The 18,678-nt window shown below is 39.6% G+C and overlaps 1 protein-coding gene and 1 long non-coding RNA gene across 5 annotated transcripts in view; one reads left to right on the forward strand and one right to left on the reverse strand.

Annotated features, from left to right (window-relative positions):
- The window catches only part of LOC148050474 (uncharacterized), a 22,846-nt gene extending 21,103 nt beyond the window's left edge, over window positions 1-1,743 (reverse strand). The window contains exons 1-3 of the long non-coding RNA XR_015700979.1: window positions 1,657-1,743; window positions 681-1,126; window positions 132-210 (exon numbers count right to left, since the gene is read on the reverse strand). This is a non-coding gene — a long non-coding RNA (uncharacterized LOC148050474). The remainder of the gene's footprint in view (window positions 1-131; window positions 211-680; window positions 1,127-1,656) is intronic.
- RIOK2 (RIO kinase 2) lies at window positions 1,251-16,819 on the forward strand. Of its 4 annotated transcripts, none has more exons than XM_087741808.1 (11): window positions 1,251-1,684; window positions 1,820-1,943; window positions 3,037-3,175; window positions 4,086-4,202; window positions 5,160-5,335; window positions 6,967-7,055; window positions 9,769-9,960; window positions 10,366-10,458; window positions 11,335-11,865; window positions 12,807-12,903; window positions 16,110-16,819. In XM_087741808.1, the coding sequence occupies exons 2-11, from the start codon at window positions 1,902-1,904 to the stop codon at window positions 16,269-16,271; spliced, it is 1,638 nt and encodes a 545-aa protein (XP_087597934.1). In that variant the 5' UTR covers window positions 1,251-1,684; window positions 1,820-1,901; the 3' UTR covers window positions 16,272-16,819. The 4 variants fall into 4 exon arrangements, with proteins under 4 accessions (XP_087597934.1, XP_087597933.1, XP_087597935.1 ...); XM_087741807.1 differs by having other exon boundaries at window positions 1,643-1,684; window positions 1,820-2,216; XM_087741806.1 differs by lacking the exon at window positions 1,251-1,684 and having other exon boundaries at window positions 1,688-2,216.
- The last annotated feature ends 1,859 nt before the right edge of the window (window positions 16,820-18,678 follow it).

Here is an 18,678-nt window from a genome sequence, read left to right on the forward strand (position 1 = left end):
ATATGAAGTTCTGGATAGGAGTATTATTATTACAGGAGTATATTCAAACAGCCAGTCTCTTAATTAACTAGTTGTGCAGTGGGTTAATATCCTTTTTATTTCGCCTTGAGATAGCTCAGTTGGAAACTCACCTTATAGTCACATGTTCCTAGTGTTCCTAGCATAAAGATGTTATAGAACTACCTTATCTTCCAAGGCTTGCCAGAAAACCTTGCAGAAGAGATGCCAGACAGCAAATCAGGATATGCCATTCATCCATGGATGAAATAAAAATAATAATTAAAAAAACACCCAAAACATAACCACACACACCCTCCCCCCAAAAAAACCCAAAACCTATGCATTGAAGTCAAGTGCATTACTGACATTAATTAACTGGCCAACAAATCATAGAATCATTTAGGTTGGAAAAGACCCTTAAGATCACTGAGTCCAACCATAAACCCTACACTGCCAAGTCCACCGCTAAACCATGTCTTTAAGCACCACATCTACACATCTTTTAAATACCTCCATGGATGATCACTCAACCACTTCCCTGCGCAGCCTGTTCCAATGCTTGATAACCCTTTCAGTGAAGAAATTTTTCCTAATATCCAATCTAAACTTCCCCAACACAACTTGAGGCCATTCCCCCTTCTCCTATCCCTTGTTACTTGGGAAAAGGGACCAACACCCACCTTACTACAACCTCCTTTCAGGTAGTTGTAGAGAGCAATAAGGTCTCCCCTCAGCCTCCTCTTCTCCAGGCTAAGCAACTCCAGTTCCCTCAGCCAATCCTTATAGGACTCGTTCTCTAGACCCTTCATCAGCCTTTTATGCTCCTCTTTCAATGTTTTCCTGAAAGTATACTACTAATATTGAGGAAACAAATAGAGTTAAATACATCCTAATTACACTCTGTGTTTCACTGAGTGCTAACTTAAAACATTGAGAATGGTTAGGTCAGAAAGACATAAAAAAAGGAAAGACTTAAAAAGGGGAAGAAAAAAAAAAAAAAGAGGGAGGCAGGGCACATTTTATAGCAATGTTTAAGTTCTGCAAATTAAAAAAAATACCAAGGATTTACTGGTTTAAGTCAACAGAAAGATACCCTTTTCACCATTCAAAGACCTTGGGAAAGAATCTGAAAAATTCAGCAGACAAAAAGTTCATCAGAAATATTTTCATCACAAGTATATGACAAAGCAATTGAGGACAGAGTGTCTAATTTTTCCTTACTGCTACAGAATAAAATTAATTAACCTCTCATCACTGGAGTCGAATACACAATGCACAAGGGTTACTAACAAAGCAGTAAAAGCATTTCCTTTCCCAGTTAGCGAACGTGAGTTCAAACTACCGCCGCTTCCTCAAAGGAGTTGGGAAGGGGGACGAATCGTCCCCACTTCCCCAGTAAATAGGTCTGGGGTTTTTTTGTCCCATCAGTATGTCTACTTCTTTCAGCCCTATTATCACATATGATTAAAAAAAAAAAAAAAAATCGCAGAAGGCGCTGCACGACACAACCCCACCATGCGCCTAACACCACCCATCCCCTTTCGCTCAGCGCGCAGCGGAAGTACGCGCTGACGCGCAGCCGTAAAAGGAGCTTCGCCCCGCCCGACCGAGCCCCCCGGCGCTTCACGTCGCAGCCGTGCCCGGGTTATACGCAACGCAGCCGGGGCTTGCGGTCGTCCGGCGGGTAGACAGGGGCGCTGGGTGGTGCTGGGGTCCCTCGCGGTAGTTCGTGCTCGCGCCGCCTCGCTCCTCTAAGGGAGCAGCGGTGGGACGAGCTGCTCGCTGTGCCGGCGGGTCTCAAGAGCGGTGTTTCTTCTAGGGAGTCGGTCCTGGCAGATGCATGGGCCACCCAACCAGCTCAGTCGCAGTAGGGAGAGAAGTCACGCCAGCCTCGGAGCGGAATGACTGTGATGAATGAAGCACACAAATATCCGGCCGAGGACGTGAGTGCATACGCAGCTGCCAGGACCCAAACACGCAGCAACCTCGGCGCGGGAGGAGCTCGCTGCAGTCGTGTCGAGAGCTTTGCGCATGTGTTGAGTGGTGCTGTGGTCCCGGCGCCTTTCCTCACGGGCAGAGAGGCCTAGCTGCCCTCGTCTGCGGACTGAGCGGGCTCTTTGAGCCGCTGCCGTGTACCGGCCGCAGCGGTCATGGGGAAGCTGAACGTGGTGATGCTTCGGTACCTCTCCAGGGAGCACTTCAGGGTCCTGACGGCGGTGAGCTGGTGGGGAGGCCTGGCTGGGGGGACAGGCGAGCGGGGGAGGCCTGCTTAGCCCAGCCCTGCGCACAAAGTTCCTCATGGTCGGTTAGCTAAGCGGGGTCGGGCAGGTTCCGTGGACGGATGGGAGACTGGATTGGCCGTTTTGTAAACGGCAGCAGAAGAAACGCTGCAGGGGAATGGGCCCTGTTTCTGTGTTCGCTGCGTCCCCTAGGGAAGTTGACGTTTTCCGGTGAGGAGGGCCTAGGTCGTGCCGTTCTTTCCTTCAGCCGGCTGCCTCGGAGGGATCTTTAACGGCAGGGCGGTCACTGGGGCTGCTCGGGTGGTAGCCGCCTAGTAAGGTACCATCACCAGTTTCTGCACACGTGCTGACTGCTTTTGGCACCCTGTCTAAGGAGGAGTGAGCAAACATTTACCAGTGCACGACATGCTGCCTTGGCTAGTTGCATGGTAAGCGCAGGCCGCACCAGTTGGCCTGTCTGACTGTACTGACAGCAGGAGTACTAGTGAAAAGGCAAATTGAGCCATGGCCATGTAAGTACAAGAAAAGAGTCTCATTTCAGAAATGTAGAACAGCTTTCATCCACTCCTGAGAGTGAAATCTAATCAGCCGTTCATTTTCTGGCCAGTACTGTAGAAGTTTCAAGGCTGAATTGTACAAAGGATATCAAGGGGCAGTAATGCATATTAAAAGATTTGGTTAAGTCATTAAAAAGATAATGCATCCATGAAAAGTGATTTTAGTTTCAAGCGGGATCTGATATTATTTCATTGCTGAATGCATGGGCTAACAAATCTGTTTTTATTTACTCTTTTAGGTGGAAATGGGCATGAAGAACCATGAAATAGCTCCTGCTAGCTTAATTGCTTCCATTGCCAGCCTTAAACACGGTGGCTGTAATAAAATTTTGAGAGAGTTGGTGAAGCACAAACTTCTAGCTTATGAACGAACTAAAAGTGAGTTTGAATTTTGTATTGGGCTCTCTCTCTCATTCTGTCCCCAGTGCCTCACAGTGGTACTTGCAGAAGTACCACAGCTTGGCACGTATAAGCATTCAGAGCACTTGCTAGCCTTACCTTCTCTTGGACCTACCCTGTAATATGGATTTGTGCAGCACCAAACGTTGTAGCTGTTTGCTGAGCTGCTGGTGATGAATAAATGATAAAGATGAGAGGCAGAAAAGAGGTGAACAGTTAACTTTCTTTTTTGGTCAGTCACTAAAGTCATGAAACATGAAAGAATCATCAGTTAAGGCAATATTCAAATGCATACAGGAATCAACCCAAATAAGTTACAGTCTTATAGTACACAAACTGGAGCAGACTGCTAAAGCGTTGTACATTTCACCCCCCTAGAAACAGCTACTAAAGTAGTTTTTATTCCCTGTCATGTGAGAAGCAGTAGTTGTGCAGGCCTTTCCCCATTTCCTTCAGCCTTTTAGTTGCATCTGGCTTTGCAAACCTACTGTAGGAGTCTACAGAAAATTCTTATCCTTTTTGTCCCAGTTCTTTGGAGCATTAAGGGTCACTCTAGATCATCACAACAATCCCAGATCCCTGCTGTGTCTCCTCTATCTGTAACTTCCAAATACTCCTTGGGCTTTCCCAGGCTGTTTAAAGTACTGGCGTTGCCTCTATTAGAGGGGCTAACAGCATGTCTGTCTTTTGCCCAGTTGTCAATTTTCATAAAACTTGCAGGAATTTAAACATCTTTACCATTCTGTCAGATTGGGCTGATATTATCCAACGGGTGAAATATTACTTGGGTGTGGTGTACAAACAAAAAACAAGACTAAATTGACACTTATTTTAAATGTGATGTATACATAATGTAGAATTAAGTGTTTTGCATTTTATTCTTACCTAGCTTTCCAGGGTTATCGATTAACTAATGCAGGATATGATTACCTTGCTTTGAAAACTCTATCTTCCCGACAAGTCATAAATTCTGTTGGAAACCAGATGGGTGTTGGCAAAGAATCAGGTAATTAAAAAAAACATCTTTAATAGTTTTTTTAAGTGAACACAGCTGTAATGTTGCAAATGTTTTGCTGGAAACTAGGTAAGTTTTCCTCTGGATAGTCACATCAGTTAATCTATCAGACATCAAGGTTATGGGTCTCTTGTTGAAATGCTGTGTGATGCTTTTGGCTGCATTTGAATATTTCTTCACCGGAGTGGTGTTCTACTTTGACCGTTTTGTCTGATTATTTGTTCATCACTTAAGACATACTTTGCAGGCAGATGCCATTTGTCTCATGCTTTGTGAAGAGTTTTGAACTGTTTTAACAAAAAGATAATTTCAGCTCTTTCAAGCCAGTGAAAAATAAGGTAGTGAAGTAAAATAGGCTCAAAACTATTGGAGTACTATCCTGTTTCCTCTTATGTTCATGTAGATTGTAATTTGGGACAGCACACAACTTGTGTAATTGGAGAATGAGAAAGGGATTATTGGGGACAAATGGTAGCAATGAAACATAGGCTATTTGTTAACACTGCTTAAATTAAGAGATGGGTCCTTGAATTGTCTGTCCACTCAATAGAAGAAGGCTCTTCCAGAGTGCAACTAAGAACACCAGCATCTGCCCTAGATTTCTCTCAAGGGTAGCCTATATTTGTTCTTTGCTGTGCAGATAGCTTGGGCATGTTAACCTGAACATAGGAACCTTAAGATCTACTCTGAAAGATGTTTCAGATCACATGAGTATTTCTTCTAATGGAGTACCATGATCTCTTCAACAATAATTTCTTCTTGTTTAGGTCTCTAATGTACAATATGTAAATTTAGCGGTCTTTACTAACTGTAATAGAACTTGTCATGCCAGAAATACTAATTGTGAGAAGTGAAGTAACGAACTTTTTATCACTGCACTACTTCATCAGGTACTAGCTTGTTACATATCTTTTATTTCTTAGATCTATGCCATTATGTGTCTTCCAGATATTTATATTGTTGCAAATGAAGAGGAGCAACAGTTTGCATTGAAATTACACAGGCTTGGAAGAACTTCCTTTCGCAGTCTGAAAAATAAACGCGACTACCACAAGCACAGACATAAAATGTCATGGCTGTATTTATCCCGGCTAGCAGCAATGAAGGAGTTTGCCTATATGAAGGTAGGTGGCCATTCACACAATATCAACAATGGTATAATAGACTGGAAGATACTTTTCAGACTGTCTTTTGATCAGTTCCTATTTGCAGTTTTGCAGTACTGGTAGGATTGACGTGCTTTTTTTTTTTTTTTTAACTGATGGACTTAAAGTATACGTTTCGGAGAATTTCAATGCTATGTTTTCTGTACTTTCCAATGACAAAATGAAGCTTTGCCATGGAAATCATGTGGAACAGAAGCAGGTGTCATGAGAGAATTTCAGATTAACGTTATTATTTGTGGATAGATAATTTATATATCACCAGTTCTGCTGTTTTTCCTTTAAAATTTATAGCATAAGCTTGCAAAACCACGTTAAAAAGTAAGTTTACAGTTACTTGTCAGAATTTTTTTTTTGTTCAGCTGTCGGGTTTTTTTTAATTCATTTATTTAGTTTTTATTTTACCATGTTTTCAGTTGTTGCTGTGCTGTTGAGGGAAATCTTTCAGTCCAGACTGGTGTTCTGATCTGAAAACACACACTTTGTTCTATACTGTGGGAAAAGATTCCCTTTCCAAGCATATATTGCTACTTCCAGAGTTCCAGATTTTTTGACCTGCTTTAAAAAAATGCAGATGTGATACAGTGATTGAGAGTTGATAGTGAGAAAACTAATTATTTATAAAAAATTAGTTTTCCCTTCTCCTTTTGCACTATTCAACAGTACTATATACATTAAATATCATTTTCTTGTGTCTCTTAAAAAAATCTTGGTAGGTTCTACCAGTGGCCTCCATAGAGAGGAAAAGAACTAATTACCATCATTTAGAACCTCTGTACTTGTCCAGTTGGTCCACTTGGTAAAGCATTATGTGGTCAGGACTTGTAGGAATATCACAGGGGTCAGTTTCCCTGAAAACAGAGTTGGGGGAGGATTGATTGTTTGCTGAAAAGTGATTGTAGGGTAATATTGAAGTAACAAAAGCTGTATTTATGTTGCTTTAACTGAGAAGTCTATCTTAGAAAAATTTACTGGTAACAAGAGAATGGATCCAAAAAGAAGTTGAGTAGATCAAGTGAATAACTAAATTTTGTTAGAAAAGGCAAACAGGAGAGCTTCAAAATATTATGACCGACCTTTGGTTAATCTTTAATGTGGTGTAACGCTGGTTATTAATATTTAAGAGTGAACTTTTGTCTTACAGCAACTGAGTACAGATTAACTAGTTGGGCAGAACTGTATTAGCAGCAACTTAGTGTGCTTAGTTTGTCAAATTTTTTTCTAATATCTGACACCCTATTCCCAGTTATCTGCTATTGATTACTTGGGCTAACAGAACAGATATGATTCTGTCATTTTTCCATTCTGTTGTGTTTTTCTTCCAGAAGCATGATAATTAAACTGTAGGCAAAATAGCAGTGTGCTTAGTGTCTAAACTTATGAATTTTATTTGTCTTTGCAGTGAAAGTTCAAATGGCTGTTATGCTGTCTTCCTTCTTAAGCATGTGATTTGATGTTTCCAGTTAGCATTTGAGTAATGTATGCTGCTTCCACAGTAATATTTATTGCTTATCTTAGATGGGAGTTTGTCAATATATGTAATATTTCCTTAACTATTTAATTTTAATTTTCAATGTGTTGTCTCTTTCCAGGCTTTGCATGACAGAAAATTTCCTGTTCCAAAACCTGTAGACTACAACAGGCATGCAGTTGTTATGGAACTTATTGATGGCTATCCTTTGTAAGTGCTGAAGCTTGAATTCTCCGTGTTACAGAAACCCTAACAATGTTAGGTTCAGTAAGGGAACAGGGTTAAGGTTTTTCCTTGTCATGTGAACGAATGCTGACTTCACCATGCTGAATAATGCTCTCTAGCTCACGCTCACTAGCATTCTACTTATAGTCTTGCTTCTCTTACCTCTTTATTCAGAGAAACTGTTTTTTTCTTAGTCCAAAGAAACTGGTGAAATTTTTAAAGTAAGGAATACGTCAAAAGAGCAGTGTGATGCATGTTACTACTGCAACTATTTTCTACACAGAAATCACATAACCTGTATGTTATTGGATATATACAATATTGAATATTATATCCTTCACATTCTGAGCTCCAGTTTGTGATCCTTGCTCTCGTAATTCAGGTAAGATTATAACTCACTGTTTTAGAACTTCTGCTCTTTTTACATAGAATACCATATATAATCTGGTTTTGCTTCTTCAAGGAAGATTACTTTGCTTCAGTTGTTCAACATCTAGAAACATTAAATATCATTGAAGTTTGTATGTGAAGGGATGGTTTGTTTTGTTTGCAGAGCAGAATGAAAAAGGCCTATATACTTGATACAATGTAGAATAACTTAGGTGCTTATCCAGAGATTTAAAGTGTCTAGTCCTAGAACAAACCAGTCCATGCTCTTGTATAGTAATCAAGATCTAAAGTGGGCAGCTTAATCAAAGGGAATTAATTCCAAAGTATAACAGTTGAAGAATAACATGGAAGAGACTTCATTATATTCTGTCTACCCACCGTCATTTGTTAAATAATTCCACATCCGTCATGTACATGGAGCACTTCAAGTTCCACATGGACATCTACAGTGGAAGTTTACCATGCTCCCCCTTTGTGATTCTAACCTGAAGGAGGTAAGTAGTGGATGAGAATTATTTCAAATATGCCAAGATCAAAGAATTTCCAAATAGTTGAGGCTGGAAGGGACCTCTGGCAGTCATCTGGTCCAAACACCCTGCTCAAGCAGGGCCACCTAGAGGCTGTGGCCAGTTTTTCAATTGTCCATTGCCTGAGTTGAAAAACTAGTGTGGAGTTGGTGACTTATAGTATGGATATAGTATGGATATACTTATAGTATGGATATACGCATTGCTGGACTCTGCAGTATGTCCATGTCTCTCTTGTACTGGGGAAGCCAGAACTGGACACAGTACTCCAGGTGTGCCCTCACCAGTGTTGAATAAAGGGGAAGAATCACTTCTGTCAACCTGCTGGCAATGCTTTGTCTAATGCAGCTGAGGATACTATTAGCCTTCTTTGCAGCAAGGGCACATTGCTGGCTCATATTCAACTTGGTGTCCACCAGGACCCCCAAGTCCTTTTCTTCCAAGCTGCTTTCCAGCTGGGTACACACAGTGTGTGCTGGTGCATGACGTTGTTCCTCCCCAGGTGTAGGACTTTGCACTGCTCATTGAACTTCATGAGGTTCATGCTGGCCCATTTCTCTAGTATGTTGAAGTTCCTCTGGATGGCAGCTCAACCCTCTGGCATATCAGTCACTCCCAGTTTGGTGTCGTCTGCAAACTCTGCCCCATCCAGTTAATTCATGAAGACATTAAACAGGACTGGAGCCACTTTTGACTGCTGGGGTATGCTGCTAGTCACTGACCTCCAGCTAGACTTTGTGCCCCGCCCCTCAGGCAGTTTTCAGTCTGCCTCACTGTCTGCACATCCAGACCGTGCATCAGCAGCTTTTCTATGAGAGTCTTATGGGAGACTGAGTGTCAAAGCCTTACTGAAGTCCAGGTAGATAATATCCACTGCTGTCCCCCCATCTAGCAGGCCAGTCACTTCATCGCAGAAGTTTATCAAGTTGGTCAAGCATGCCTTCCCCTTGGTAAAGCTGACTGTTCTGGATGATTTTCTTATCCTTAATGTGTCTGACAGTGGTTTCCAGGATTAGCAGCTCCATCACCTTCCCAGGGCTCAAGGTGAGGCTGACAGCCTATAGTTCCCTGGGTCCTCCTTCTTGCCCATCTTGAAGATGGGAGTGATGTTTGCCTTTCTCCAGTCTTCAGGTGCTTCTCCCAGTCACCATGATTGATCAACAGTTATCAAAAGTAGTCTTGCAATGACACCTGCCAGCTTCCTCAGCGCTCAGGGGTACATCCCATCAGGGTCAATGGACTTGTATATGTCCAATTTGCTTAAGTATTCCCTGAACTGATGCTCTTCCATCAAGGGTATATCTTCCTTGCTCCAGACCTTCCCCCTGGTCCCTGGGAGCTGAAATTCTTATCTCGGAAGATACCAGTTAACATGACTTCCAAATTCAAGAAGCAAGTGGGATATTTTATGATACAGACCTGTGGCTATGAGAAGTGTCACAAATTAATTTTGGTACGAGTATGAAAGTTCCACAGGAGCCCGTTACAGAGCTGCTAGACTTCCATTGTTTGTTCTTTGTATTGTACAAATGATCCATTCTCATAATACTGTAGTGCTGCATTCAGACCAAAATATTTCACATGGTAACTGTAAATGCTGACCACTTCTTGACAGTTTATGGTACAATAAAATAACTGCCTTTTTACTTGGTTTGTTTCTAAAGAGAAGATGATTTGTGTTTTGCCAGTTAAAGGTACTTTGCTTTTTCAGATATACATTCAGGAATGCTTTAAGCAAGTCTTTCAAGGTTCACAGTATTTTATTTTATTTAACTTTTCAGGTGCCAGGTGCGCCAAATGGAAGATCCTGCCACTGTCTACAGTGAATTAATGGATCTAATTGTAAAACTTGCCAATCATGGTTTGATTCATGGTGATTTCAATGAATTTAATCTCATATTGGATAACGATGACCATGTCACTATGATTGATTTCCCTCAGATGGTATCAACATCACATGCAAATGCCGAATGGTAGGTTCAAATTTACAGATGTTTTCCAAGTAAATCTGACAAGTGCTGATGACAGCAAATAATCAACCATGACTTGTTTCCATAAGCCTGTTTCTAATTCTTTTTCTACCATTGTTGTCATGCAGCACAAATAACATTCCAAACATAGTTTGATTTATGAATGAGTAGAAATGTCTCTTTAGGATGAATATGTAATTAATTGCTTCTCAGAGAGAATGATGTTCAGTTAAGAAATGGTTAGAAATGAACTGCATGCAATTTGTCTCCCTAGCCTTTTGTCTTGGGATCACTAATAGAAATAATTTTCAAATCAGTAAAAGAGAAGAAATGTAGGGTAAAATGTTGTCATTGCAGTAGATGTCATTACCTTGATCTTGTGTTCGTACAATTCTTTATTTTTTACAGGTATTTTGACAGAGATGTTAACTGTATTAAGGAGTTCTTTAAGAAACGCTTCAACTACGAGAGTGAGCTCTTCCCATCATTCAAAGACATCAGGTAGAAACTGCCAGATGCGTTCGAGTTCTCCTATTTATGGTGTTTGTGTTGGTTTTGTCAGAAAAATGGGTGCCTGTGAGAGATGTGTGTAGGAGAAATAAAAAAAATAGACCCAACTATGCAATTTTAAATTATATTGTCATTCCTATTGTGTTTTCTTCAACCAAAGTTACTGAAAGTGGTTTCCAAAAGCTAAAGTGTGGTTTAAAATCTGCTGCTGCCTCCTTTGTCTTTCCTCTTGCAGCTAAGGAGTAGGGGTCAATCCGAAAGCTTGATCCAAAGGGTGAATATCTGGGAAATGTTAAGTGATGCAGAATCAGTTTCTCCCACTTCTCAAAACCTATTTGATAGTTCTAGTATATTGAGGGTTAATTTGGGTTTCAATTTTAAATTTATTTTTAAAATGCTAGTAAATATGCTGACTGCCTTGTCAAACATTATTATGTTCAAAGTTTTCTTCCTAATGTCTTTTGTTCCCTTTGAAAAGTAAAGTAATTTTGCACTTAAAGACTGAAGCAGTTGCAATGAAAAGGGTTTTATTTCATTGTGAGCGCTCTTCCAAAGGGGTACCACACTTGAATCAATCTGTGTGTCAGTGTACCCTTTATTCTTCTGTTTGCTTAAACATAATTTGAACTTAAAGCCAAATTGTATCCCTGCTAAAATAAAACAATTTCCTGTAAATAAATACACAAATAAATGCTGGTTATGATGATGGACTCATCTTGTGTAGAAGTTTGCTTCTCTCAGGTCACATTCTGTTAATACTTTACCTAAAACTCAGCAGTATCATGTGGTGTTCTGTGTGTTTTTTGCATATTGGTGGCTTGATGCTTTAGTGTATTAAAAGAAAACATACTTTTACTTCTTTCACAGGAGAGAGTGTTCTCTTGATAGAGAGATTGCTGCCAGTGGCTATACAAAAGAAATGCAGGAAGATGGTGAACTGCTTTACCCACCAGGTTCTGATGAGGATGATAATACAACAGAGGTATCAGAATTTGTAGAAGATGCTGAGAATAAGCTCAAATTCTTCAGCAAAGATAAAGAAAACAATGCAAACTTCATGTATGAAGTGGGTGATTTCTCAGAAAGCAGAACCTTTAACGACTTCAGCAAGGAAGAGCCTAATACAACTGAAAGTAGTGAAAATACACAAACACTGAATATGTCGAAGTTGAGTTCAGCCTTAGAAAAAGTTGAAGGGCAAGCTATGCTTTGGAAGTCTGGTGAAGATGCAGAGAGTTCTGCAATTGCGTTTTTTGAGAGCAAAAGCATAACTGAAAATGCTGCTGAAGATGAAAATCAGACAGGTCAAGGAGGGTGCTCTAATGATAAGGAGGATGGAGACAAATGCCCTGATCTGGTTGAGTTGTCAACTTTAAACAAGAAATTCAGGCATTACAGGTAAAGATTCATATTTACTATCTAGGAGTGTCATTCCTCCCCCCCAGTAAATGTAAATCTTTCAAGTAGCACAAAAAGGACTACTCTTCAGCTACCCTTGTTTAAATTAAAAACTAAAAATTCAATTTATTTTTAAAACATTGTAGGGAATATCTTTCCTGTTGGTCTCATGATAGGTAACCTATTGATTGGTACTACATAAGTAATGCTTCATATGTAATGTGTGACAGATCAGTTGTCCAGCTTCTAATGAGAGAACAGGTCTTGGATTTAATTCATAGACCAACCTATTTTCTATGGTGGAATTTTTTTCCCTTTTTCTTTATTGCAGTTAATATTGGTAGTGAAAGAGTTCTTGATATTAAAATACTGCTTCTAAATAACTTATATGAATAAGTTTGTAATTTGAATGCTCTGTCTGAAAGCCAAATTATTCTGCTGCTCACTCAGCTCAAGTCAGCAAGAACAAGCTCCTTGGAATGTATTATTCAAATATATTGTACTGTGTGTTGTTCTAGCTTTTAATTCCTCTCCTGACATACTTAGAAATTCCTGCTTACTTTCAGGCTAGCCCCTTGTACATGAAATTCTAACTCTGAGTTTGCCAGCCCACCATGTACCTGGATGCATACCAAGCTCGTACTCCCCGTCATCTGTTTTTGCTTTTTAGTGAAATGACTTGTCAAGACATTGTGCAGAACCTGAAATACTTTTTAAGTGTTCTGAAACTTCTTTTTATGTGCTTGGTATACATGTGGCTATTGTGCCTTGTTTGAACAACTAGTGTTAATATTTAAAATGTAAATGTTCTGTAGTACTTGCATGTTCTGTTGGGAGTTTTCAGATTATATCTTAAAAAGTTAAGAGTACAACATGATGCTCATAAAGGCGAAGGATGTTTATCTTGCTAGTGGAATAAAACATTGATTTATGTATTTTAGAAATGAAGAGAGTATAGTTCATATTGCTGAGCACAGAACGAGAACTGAAAGTACCACATCAGCCAGAAGTGTTGGGAGCTGTTCAACTATTCCAGCGGTAAATATTATTGGTATTATGTTACATAGTTTACTCTCAGATTGTGTTAAATTGCACATAGCTGTTAGTACATATTTGTAAAAATGTTACCTACCATTAATTATGTTTAAAAAGACTGTTACCATGTATGTCTCTGGTTTGCATTTCCATGCCCGCAGAAAAATAGGACTGATACTTCTGTAATTGTTTACAGGGAATGATTTCTAGCACTTTCCTTCATGTATTGCTCTTTGCTCTTTGAGCAAAGCTCTACATCAGCATTAACAACTCTCCTTTAGCCAATAACAGGCTAATGTATGTTAATGTTTGTTAATGCACTAACATATAATCAGTTCATTCATTTCTGTTGCTGGCCACAATTAATGTTTTTTATTCTAAAAGTGGATGCTTGAGTCAAGATATAATTTGGCCTTTTTCACCTGTCTTGTTAAAGATTTCTGCACACTCTTTCCTGAAACCGTTATATGAACTCACTTCAATAGTGATTTCTTTGGCAATATGAATGTATTTGGCTTTCTGCATTACATAAATCAGAACGTTTTACAGCAGAATTTAATGTCTTCAACCCCAGACTATACACTAGTCAGTATGGCTACCTCTGTCACATTTTTTAAAGTGCCTTTTAATTTTAAAGGGAAGAAATTCCAATGTTCTTTATTCTTGTACAAAACAGGAAGAAACTTCTTTCAGCTCACAGCTAATCCATGAGGCATTTTTTTAATTAGGTCAGACTACACACTGTTGTAAATATGGTTACCTATGTTTAGTCTCATTTTCATTTGCAGTTAGGAGCAGAAGATCTGAAAAATCTAGTTTGGGGAACATGTTAGTGTAGTTTCAGCTCTTTCACGACATGTACCAAAAGTAAATATGTGCTTTTGCAATTTATGTATTTTCAAAGCATTTGTGTTGCCTAATGAGAGCATTAGTCCTACAAATACTATATCTGAAACTTCTAGTGCTGGCAAGAGTGATTTTTTTAGTTAGACTTGATCTTCCTCATTTACAGTCTTTTCAGTCTGCTAAGTACTGTTTCAGTACTTTTCTAACAAAGGCTTTGCTACAGTCCTGTTAAGTGATGTGTTATTCTGTGAAGCAGCCTCGATTTACACAAGGTGCCTGTCAGTGGCTGTAAGATTCATGGAATAGTTGGCTGCTTTACTCTTTCATGTTTGGAATTTTTTTAAGTATTTTGAAGATGTAACTTTATTGCTTATTGTTATATGTGTAAATAAATTTTAAGGAACAGTGTATTTGCTGTCTGAGACATTTTTTACAGGACTTCACACAAGGGGAAAAAACCAACTTTGATATTTGTCATCACAGTTCTTATTCAAGGGGATGGCTTTGTATCTTCTTAAGGAGACAAAGGATTAGGTTAAAACTATGGGATGAAGAAAACAAGAGCCAGGATGACCTGCCAGGAATTCCCTAGCTTCTGGGCCATGCAATCTTTTTTGTCCCCCCCCTTCTTCTTCTTTTTTGCCCCCCCCCCCCTTCTTTTTTGTCCCCCCCTTCTTCTCGCCCCCCCCCCCCTTTGTCATGTCCCTCTTTCCCTTCTTATTTTGTTACTTTAGTTGTATTAGTCACAGCAATTCTTAAAGCACATGACTTCCAAAATTATGCTTTCTGGTCCCTGATTTACTCCTTAGCAACTTACCACTTCCTGTGCTACAGTGAAGTTGAGTTGATAGTACAATCAACAAAGCACAAGGCAACTGAAATTGGGTTACATTTAAAGGAAGTGTAATTAGATGGGCATTTTTGCTCTTGTCCAGTTATTTGGACAGCAGCAGATCTCTTAGTATGGGCAGATTTATTCCTTGATAGGTTTTTTTAATGCTTTATTAATTAGAATAAAAATAAGACATTCCTTTGGGATTTCCAACAAGATATGATTCCATCATGATGAAATAGTTGGAAAGATGAAAATAATTTGATTTCTCTTTTTCTTCCAAGACAAGACAAGCAAGTGTGCACTCAATATCAGTGCAGCAGCTTGAGCTGGGATCATTTTCCAAATGACAGAATCACTGCCACAATCTACTAAATCATGGCTTCATTTTTTTTTTGTAGTTAGTTGTTGCCATCATAATGGAGAGCAGAACTGAGAATGAAAACATAAATAACAGATGAAATTTCATAAAACTGCTGCAGTTTTATGGAAATAACAGTTGCTGCTGCTGTTTCAGTATTTTTGCTGTAGAGGCACGAGACAGTCCTGACCTTGTGAATTTTAGTAGGAGAGTGCCTCATAACAGGGGAAAACTGGAGGACGAATTTTAAATCACTCCTGACTGCCGCTCTTTTTTAGCCACACTTGTCGTAAAGAGTTGTTGTTTTCCATTAGAATCATACTCAGATCTTTGTAATCCAAACCACGGTGCTAAAGAAAAAACAGAATGCTAAGAAAAAATGGTACAAACCAAATAATTACTGCAGGATGTGAAATGTTCTATTGGTCCTTATTTATTTAACTTTTAAAAGGCATTTGTCAAATCTTCAAGCATAGAATATTATCAGCTTTTACGTTCTTGTAGAAGGCATGTGTTTTGCACTGAGAGGTGCTGGTGCTTTATGAAGCCTGTAAGAAAAGACACTTAAACTCCATCAGGTATGATTTAAAGTGCTATTTATTAGAGCTAAGACTATCAGAAGAGAATAGCATAGATAATCCCCCACTCCTTTAGATGCTGGGAGCCCTGAGGGTCTAGCATTGAACAGGACTCCAACACACATGCAGCATGCCATTCAGACCTTGTCCATAGCACAGAATCTCTTTTCAGTCAGTTGAGCGATTTCATGTTTTTCTTACAAGAAGACAACTCTGTTCATCATTTCTACAGTTAAGCTGAATGGATGTTCACATGAGAACTTCTTGCTGTACTTTTAGATAAAGGCAGGACCACGCAGGAGGCCTAATTGCCAGTGCTGAGTGGGAGCTGGCTTTGTTTATCCTACTGCCAGTGGATTTGTGCAGCACAACAGAGGCCTAAAGACAACCCTGTACATGCAGCTTAGTGCAACACAGCACAGACCTGGGCTTACTTACCTTAACTGTTGTGTAGAACACTAACTTCTCGATGTACAGAGGTCTTCTGGTTAGGATCATGCATGTTCATGTTGGTACTGAAAATACAGTGCCATGTCTTAGTACTAGATGATCTTCAAAAAGTTCTGATACTGAATTGTTTGTTTATTTGTAGGAACTGGTGAAACAGAAGATAAAACGTCAACTGACCAAACATCAAAAGTCTGCTCTGAGGCAACGGCTGCAAAAAGGAGAGGCAAATATTTATACCAAACAACGTCGAGAAAATATGCACAACATTAAGTCAAGCTTGGATGCAGCTAGTTTCTGGGGATAACTTATTAAAGCTCCCATAGAACATGAGAAAACTCATAATATATACAGTTGAAAGAAATATGCTAGTAACCAATAATCATTTTATATAATGGAGCAATCTCTTCTATATAACCAAATGTTTTTCTGGAACTTAATAAACCTCACTCTGGTTCCTGTGATATCGATTGGGGGTTTTGGTTTCTGTTTCTGGTTAAAACCATTGACTGTCATTTAATTTAAATCAGTAGTACCAGCTCAGATCATTTAACTGCAGTAATTACCAACAGTATCTTGTTGTAAATCAATTGTACTGTGTTTGTTTAGATTAAGAAACTTCTATTGTGCAGAGTATTCCTCTTAAGACGGAAAGAAGGGAAATTTTTAAAACCAGTTTTTGCAATGACTTGAAATTTAAATTTAAAATGTTTTCCTCATGTTGTAAACAGATATTTGTTTGGTTTAATTAAAAATCACAAATACAAACCTGATAGCAGCTAGTACTCTGAGATTTCTGATGTACCTGTACAAACATGAGCAATACACATGATGGATATGTATTCTTCAAACCCAGCAATTCTCATTTATGTTTTCCTTCAGTCCAAGATAAATCTTGCCCACAAAAATAGATAATAAGTGTTGTACAGACCTGGCAAGCACTCAGATTTTTAATGTGCCTTCACAGTTGCCAATAAACTTAATTCCTTTATATCTAATAACTTACATAAAGTGATGAGGATTCTGGAACCTCTGTTTCCAAAAGTATTACCATGACTTTTACTATGCTATATCCTTGGGGTCTGAAGACCTAGAAGAAAAGCAAGTGTCTTGATTTTTTTTCTTTTAAGCAAGATATGTCTAGTAATAAAATTAATGGTGTTTATATTTAAAAACACATAATAAACTTAAGGAGAGAAGTGTTTGTGAACACTGAAGCAAGAGAGAGCAGTTTAAATTTTTCTTTGTTCTTTTTTTTAACCTTCTGTCCACTTGTCCTGGTTTCAGCTGGGCTAGAGTTAGTTTTCTTCTTAGTAGCTGGTATAGTGCTGTGTTTTGGATTTAGGATGAGAATAATGTAGATAACACACTGATGTTTTGGTTCTTGCTGAGCAGAGTTTACACTAGTCAAGGACTTTTCAGCTTCTTGTGCTCTGCCAGGTGCATAAGAAGCTGGGAGGGAGCACAGCTAGGACAGCTGACCCAGACTGGCCAAGGGGCTATTCCACACCGTACAACATCATGCTCAGTATATAAGCTGGCGGAAGAAGAAGGAAGGGGGGGGATGTTTGGAGTGATGGCGTTTGTCTTCCCAAGTAACTGTTAGACGTGATGGAGCCCTGCTTTCCTGGAGATGGCTGAACACCTGCCTGCCAACGGGAGGTAGTGAATGAATTCCTTGCTTTGCTTTGCCGGTGCGCGCAACTTTTGCTTTACCTATTTATCTCAACCTTTATCTATTCTTTATCTCAACCCATGAGTTTTCTCACTTTTACTCTTCCGATTCTCTCCCCTATCCCACCGGGGAGGAGTGAGCGAGTGGCTGTGTGGTGCTTAGTTGCTGGCTGGAGTCTGTGCTTGAGATGTGAGGTGGAGCCCTTCTTGGGAAGGACAACTTGGTAGAGTTTAAATTATTACCCATCTATAGTTTGGAAAATCTTAAGTCTTTTACTTGCCTTAGTAAAAGAAATTTGCAACTTTGGCTTTGACCTTTGGTTTTCTGCTTGCATGTCTCACACTATCTATTCTTTGCTCTGTGTACTTAATACGCCTGATACCTAATTCAGGTTTTAGCCTGTTGAAGAATTATGGCCTCTATCCTGTCTTGCAGCACGCTCTTGCTTTCAAAGTTTTTAATTTTTGTCTTCTCTCTGGAGCAATATAAAAGCTAGTCTCAGCCAGCAGCTGTATATGGGTGTTGTGGTTTAACTCCAGCCAGCAACTAAGCACCACACAGCTGCTCACTCCCCCAGTGGGATAGGGGAGAGAATTGGAAGGGCGAGAGTCAGAAAACTCATGGGTTGAGGTAAGAACAGTTTAATAATTGAAATAAAGTAAAATAGTAGTAGTAATAATAACAAAGCAAGTGATGCACAGCGCAGTTGCTCACCACCTGCTGATCAATGCCTAGCCTGTCCCCGAGCAGCAGTCTCCCTTTCCCAGCCAACTCCCCCCAGTTTATATACTCAGCATGATGTCATATGGTATGGAATAGCCCTTTGGCCAGTCTGGGTCAGCTGTCCTGGCTGTGCTCCCTCCCAGCTTCTTGTGCACCTGGCAGAGCATGGGAAGCTGCAAAGTCCTTGACAGCATCCACCGCTTATTCCATACCATCTACATAATGCCCAGGTCCCACACTTTGTGATAAGTTCTAATTAATCATGACCTCTTTTCCTGTCTATTGATAGACACACACAGATACCATTCCCTTAGTC

This window comes from Nipponia nippon, unplaced genomic scaffold (genome assembly GCF_047370975.1).
Source record: "Nipponia nippon isolate SJK-2023a ecotype South Korea unplaced genomic scaffold, ASM4737097v1 scaffold_8, whole genome shotgun sequence".
Taxonomy (NCBI): Eukaryota; Metazoa; Chordata; class Aves; order Pelecaniformes; family Threskiornithidae; genus Nipponia; species Nipponia nippon.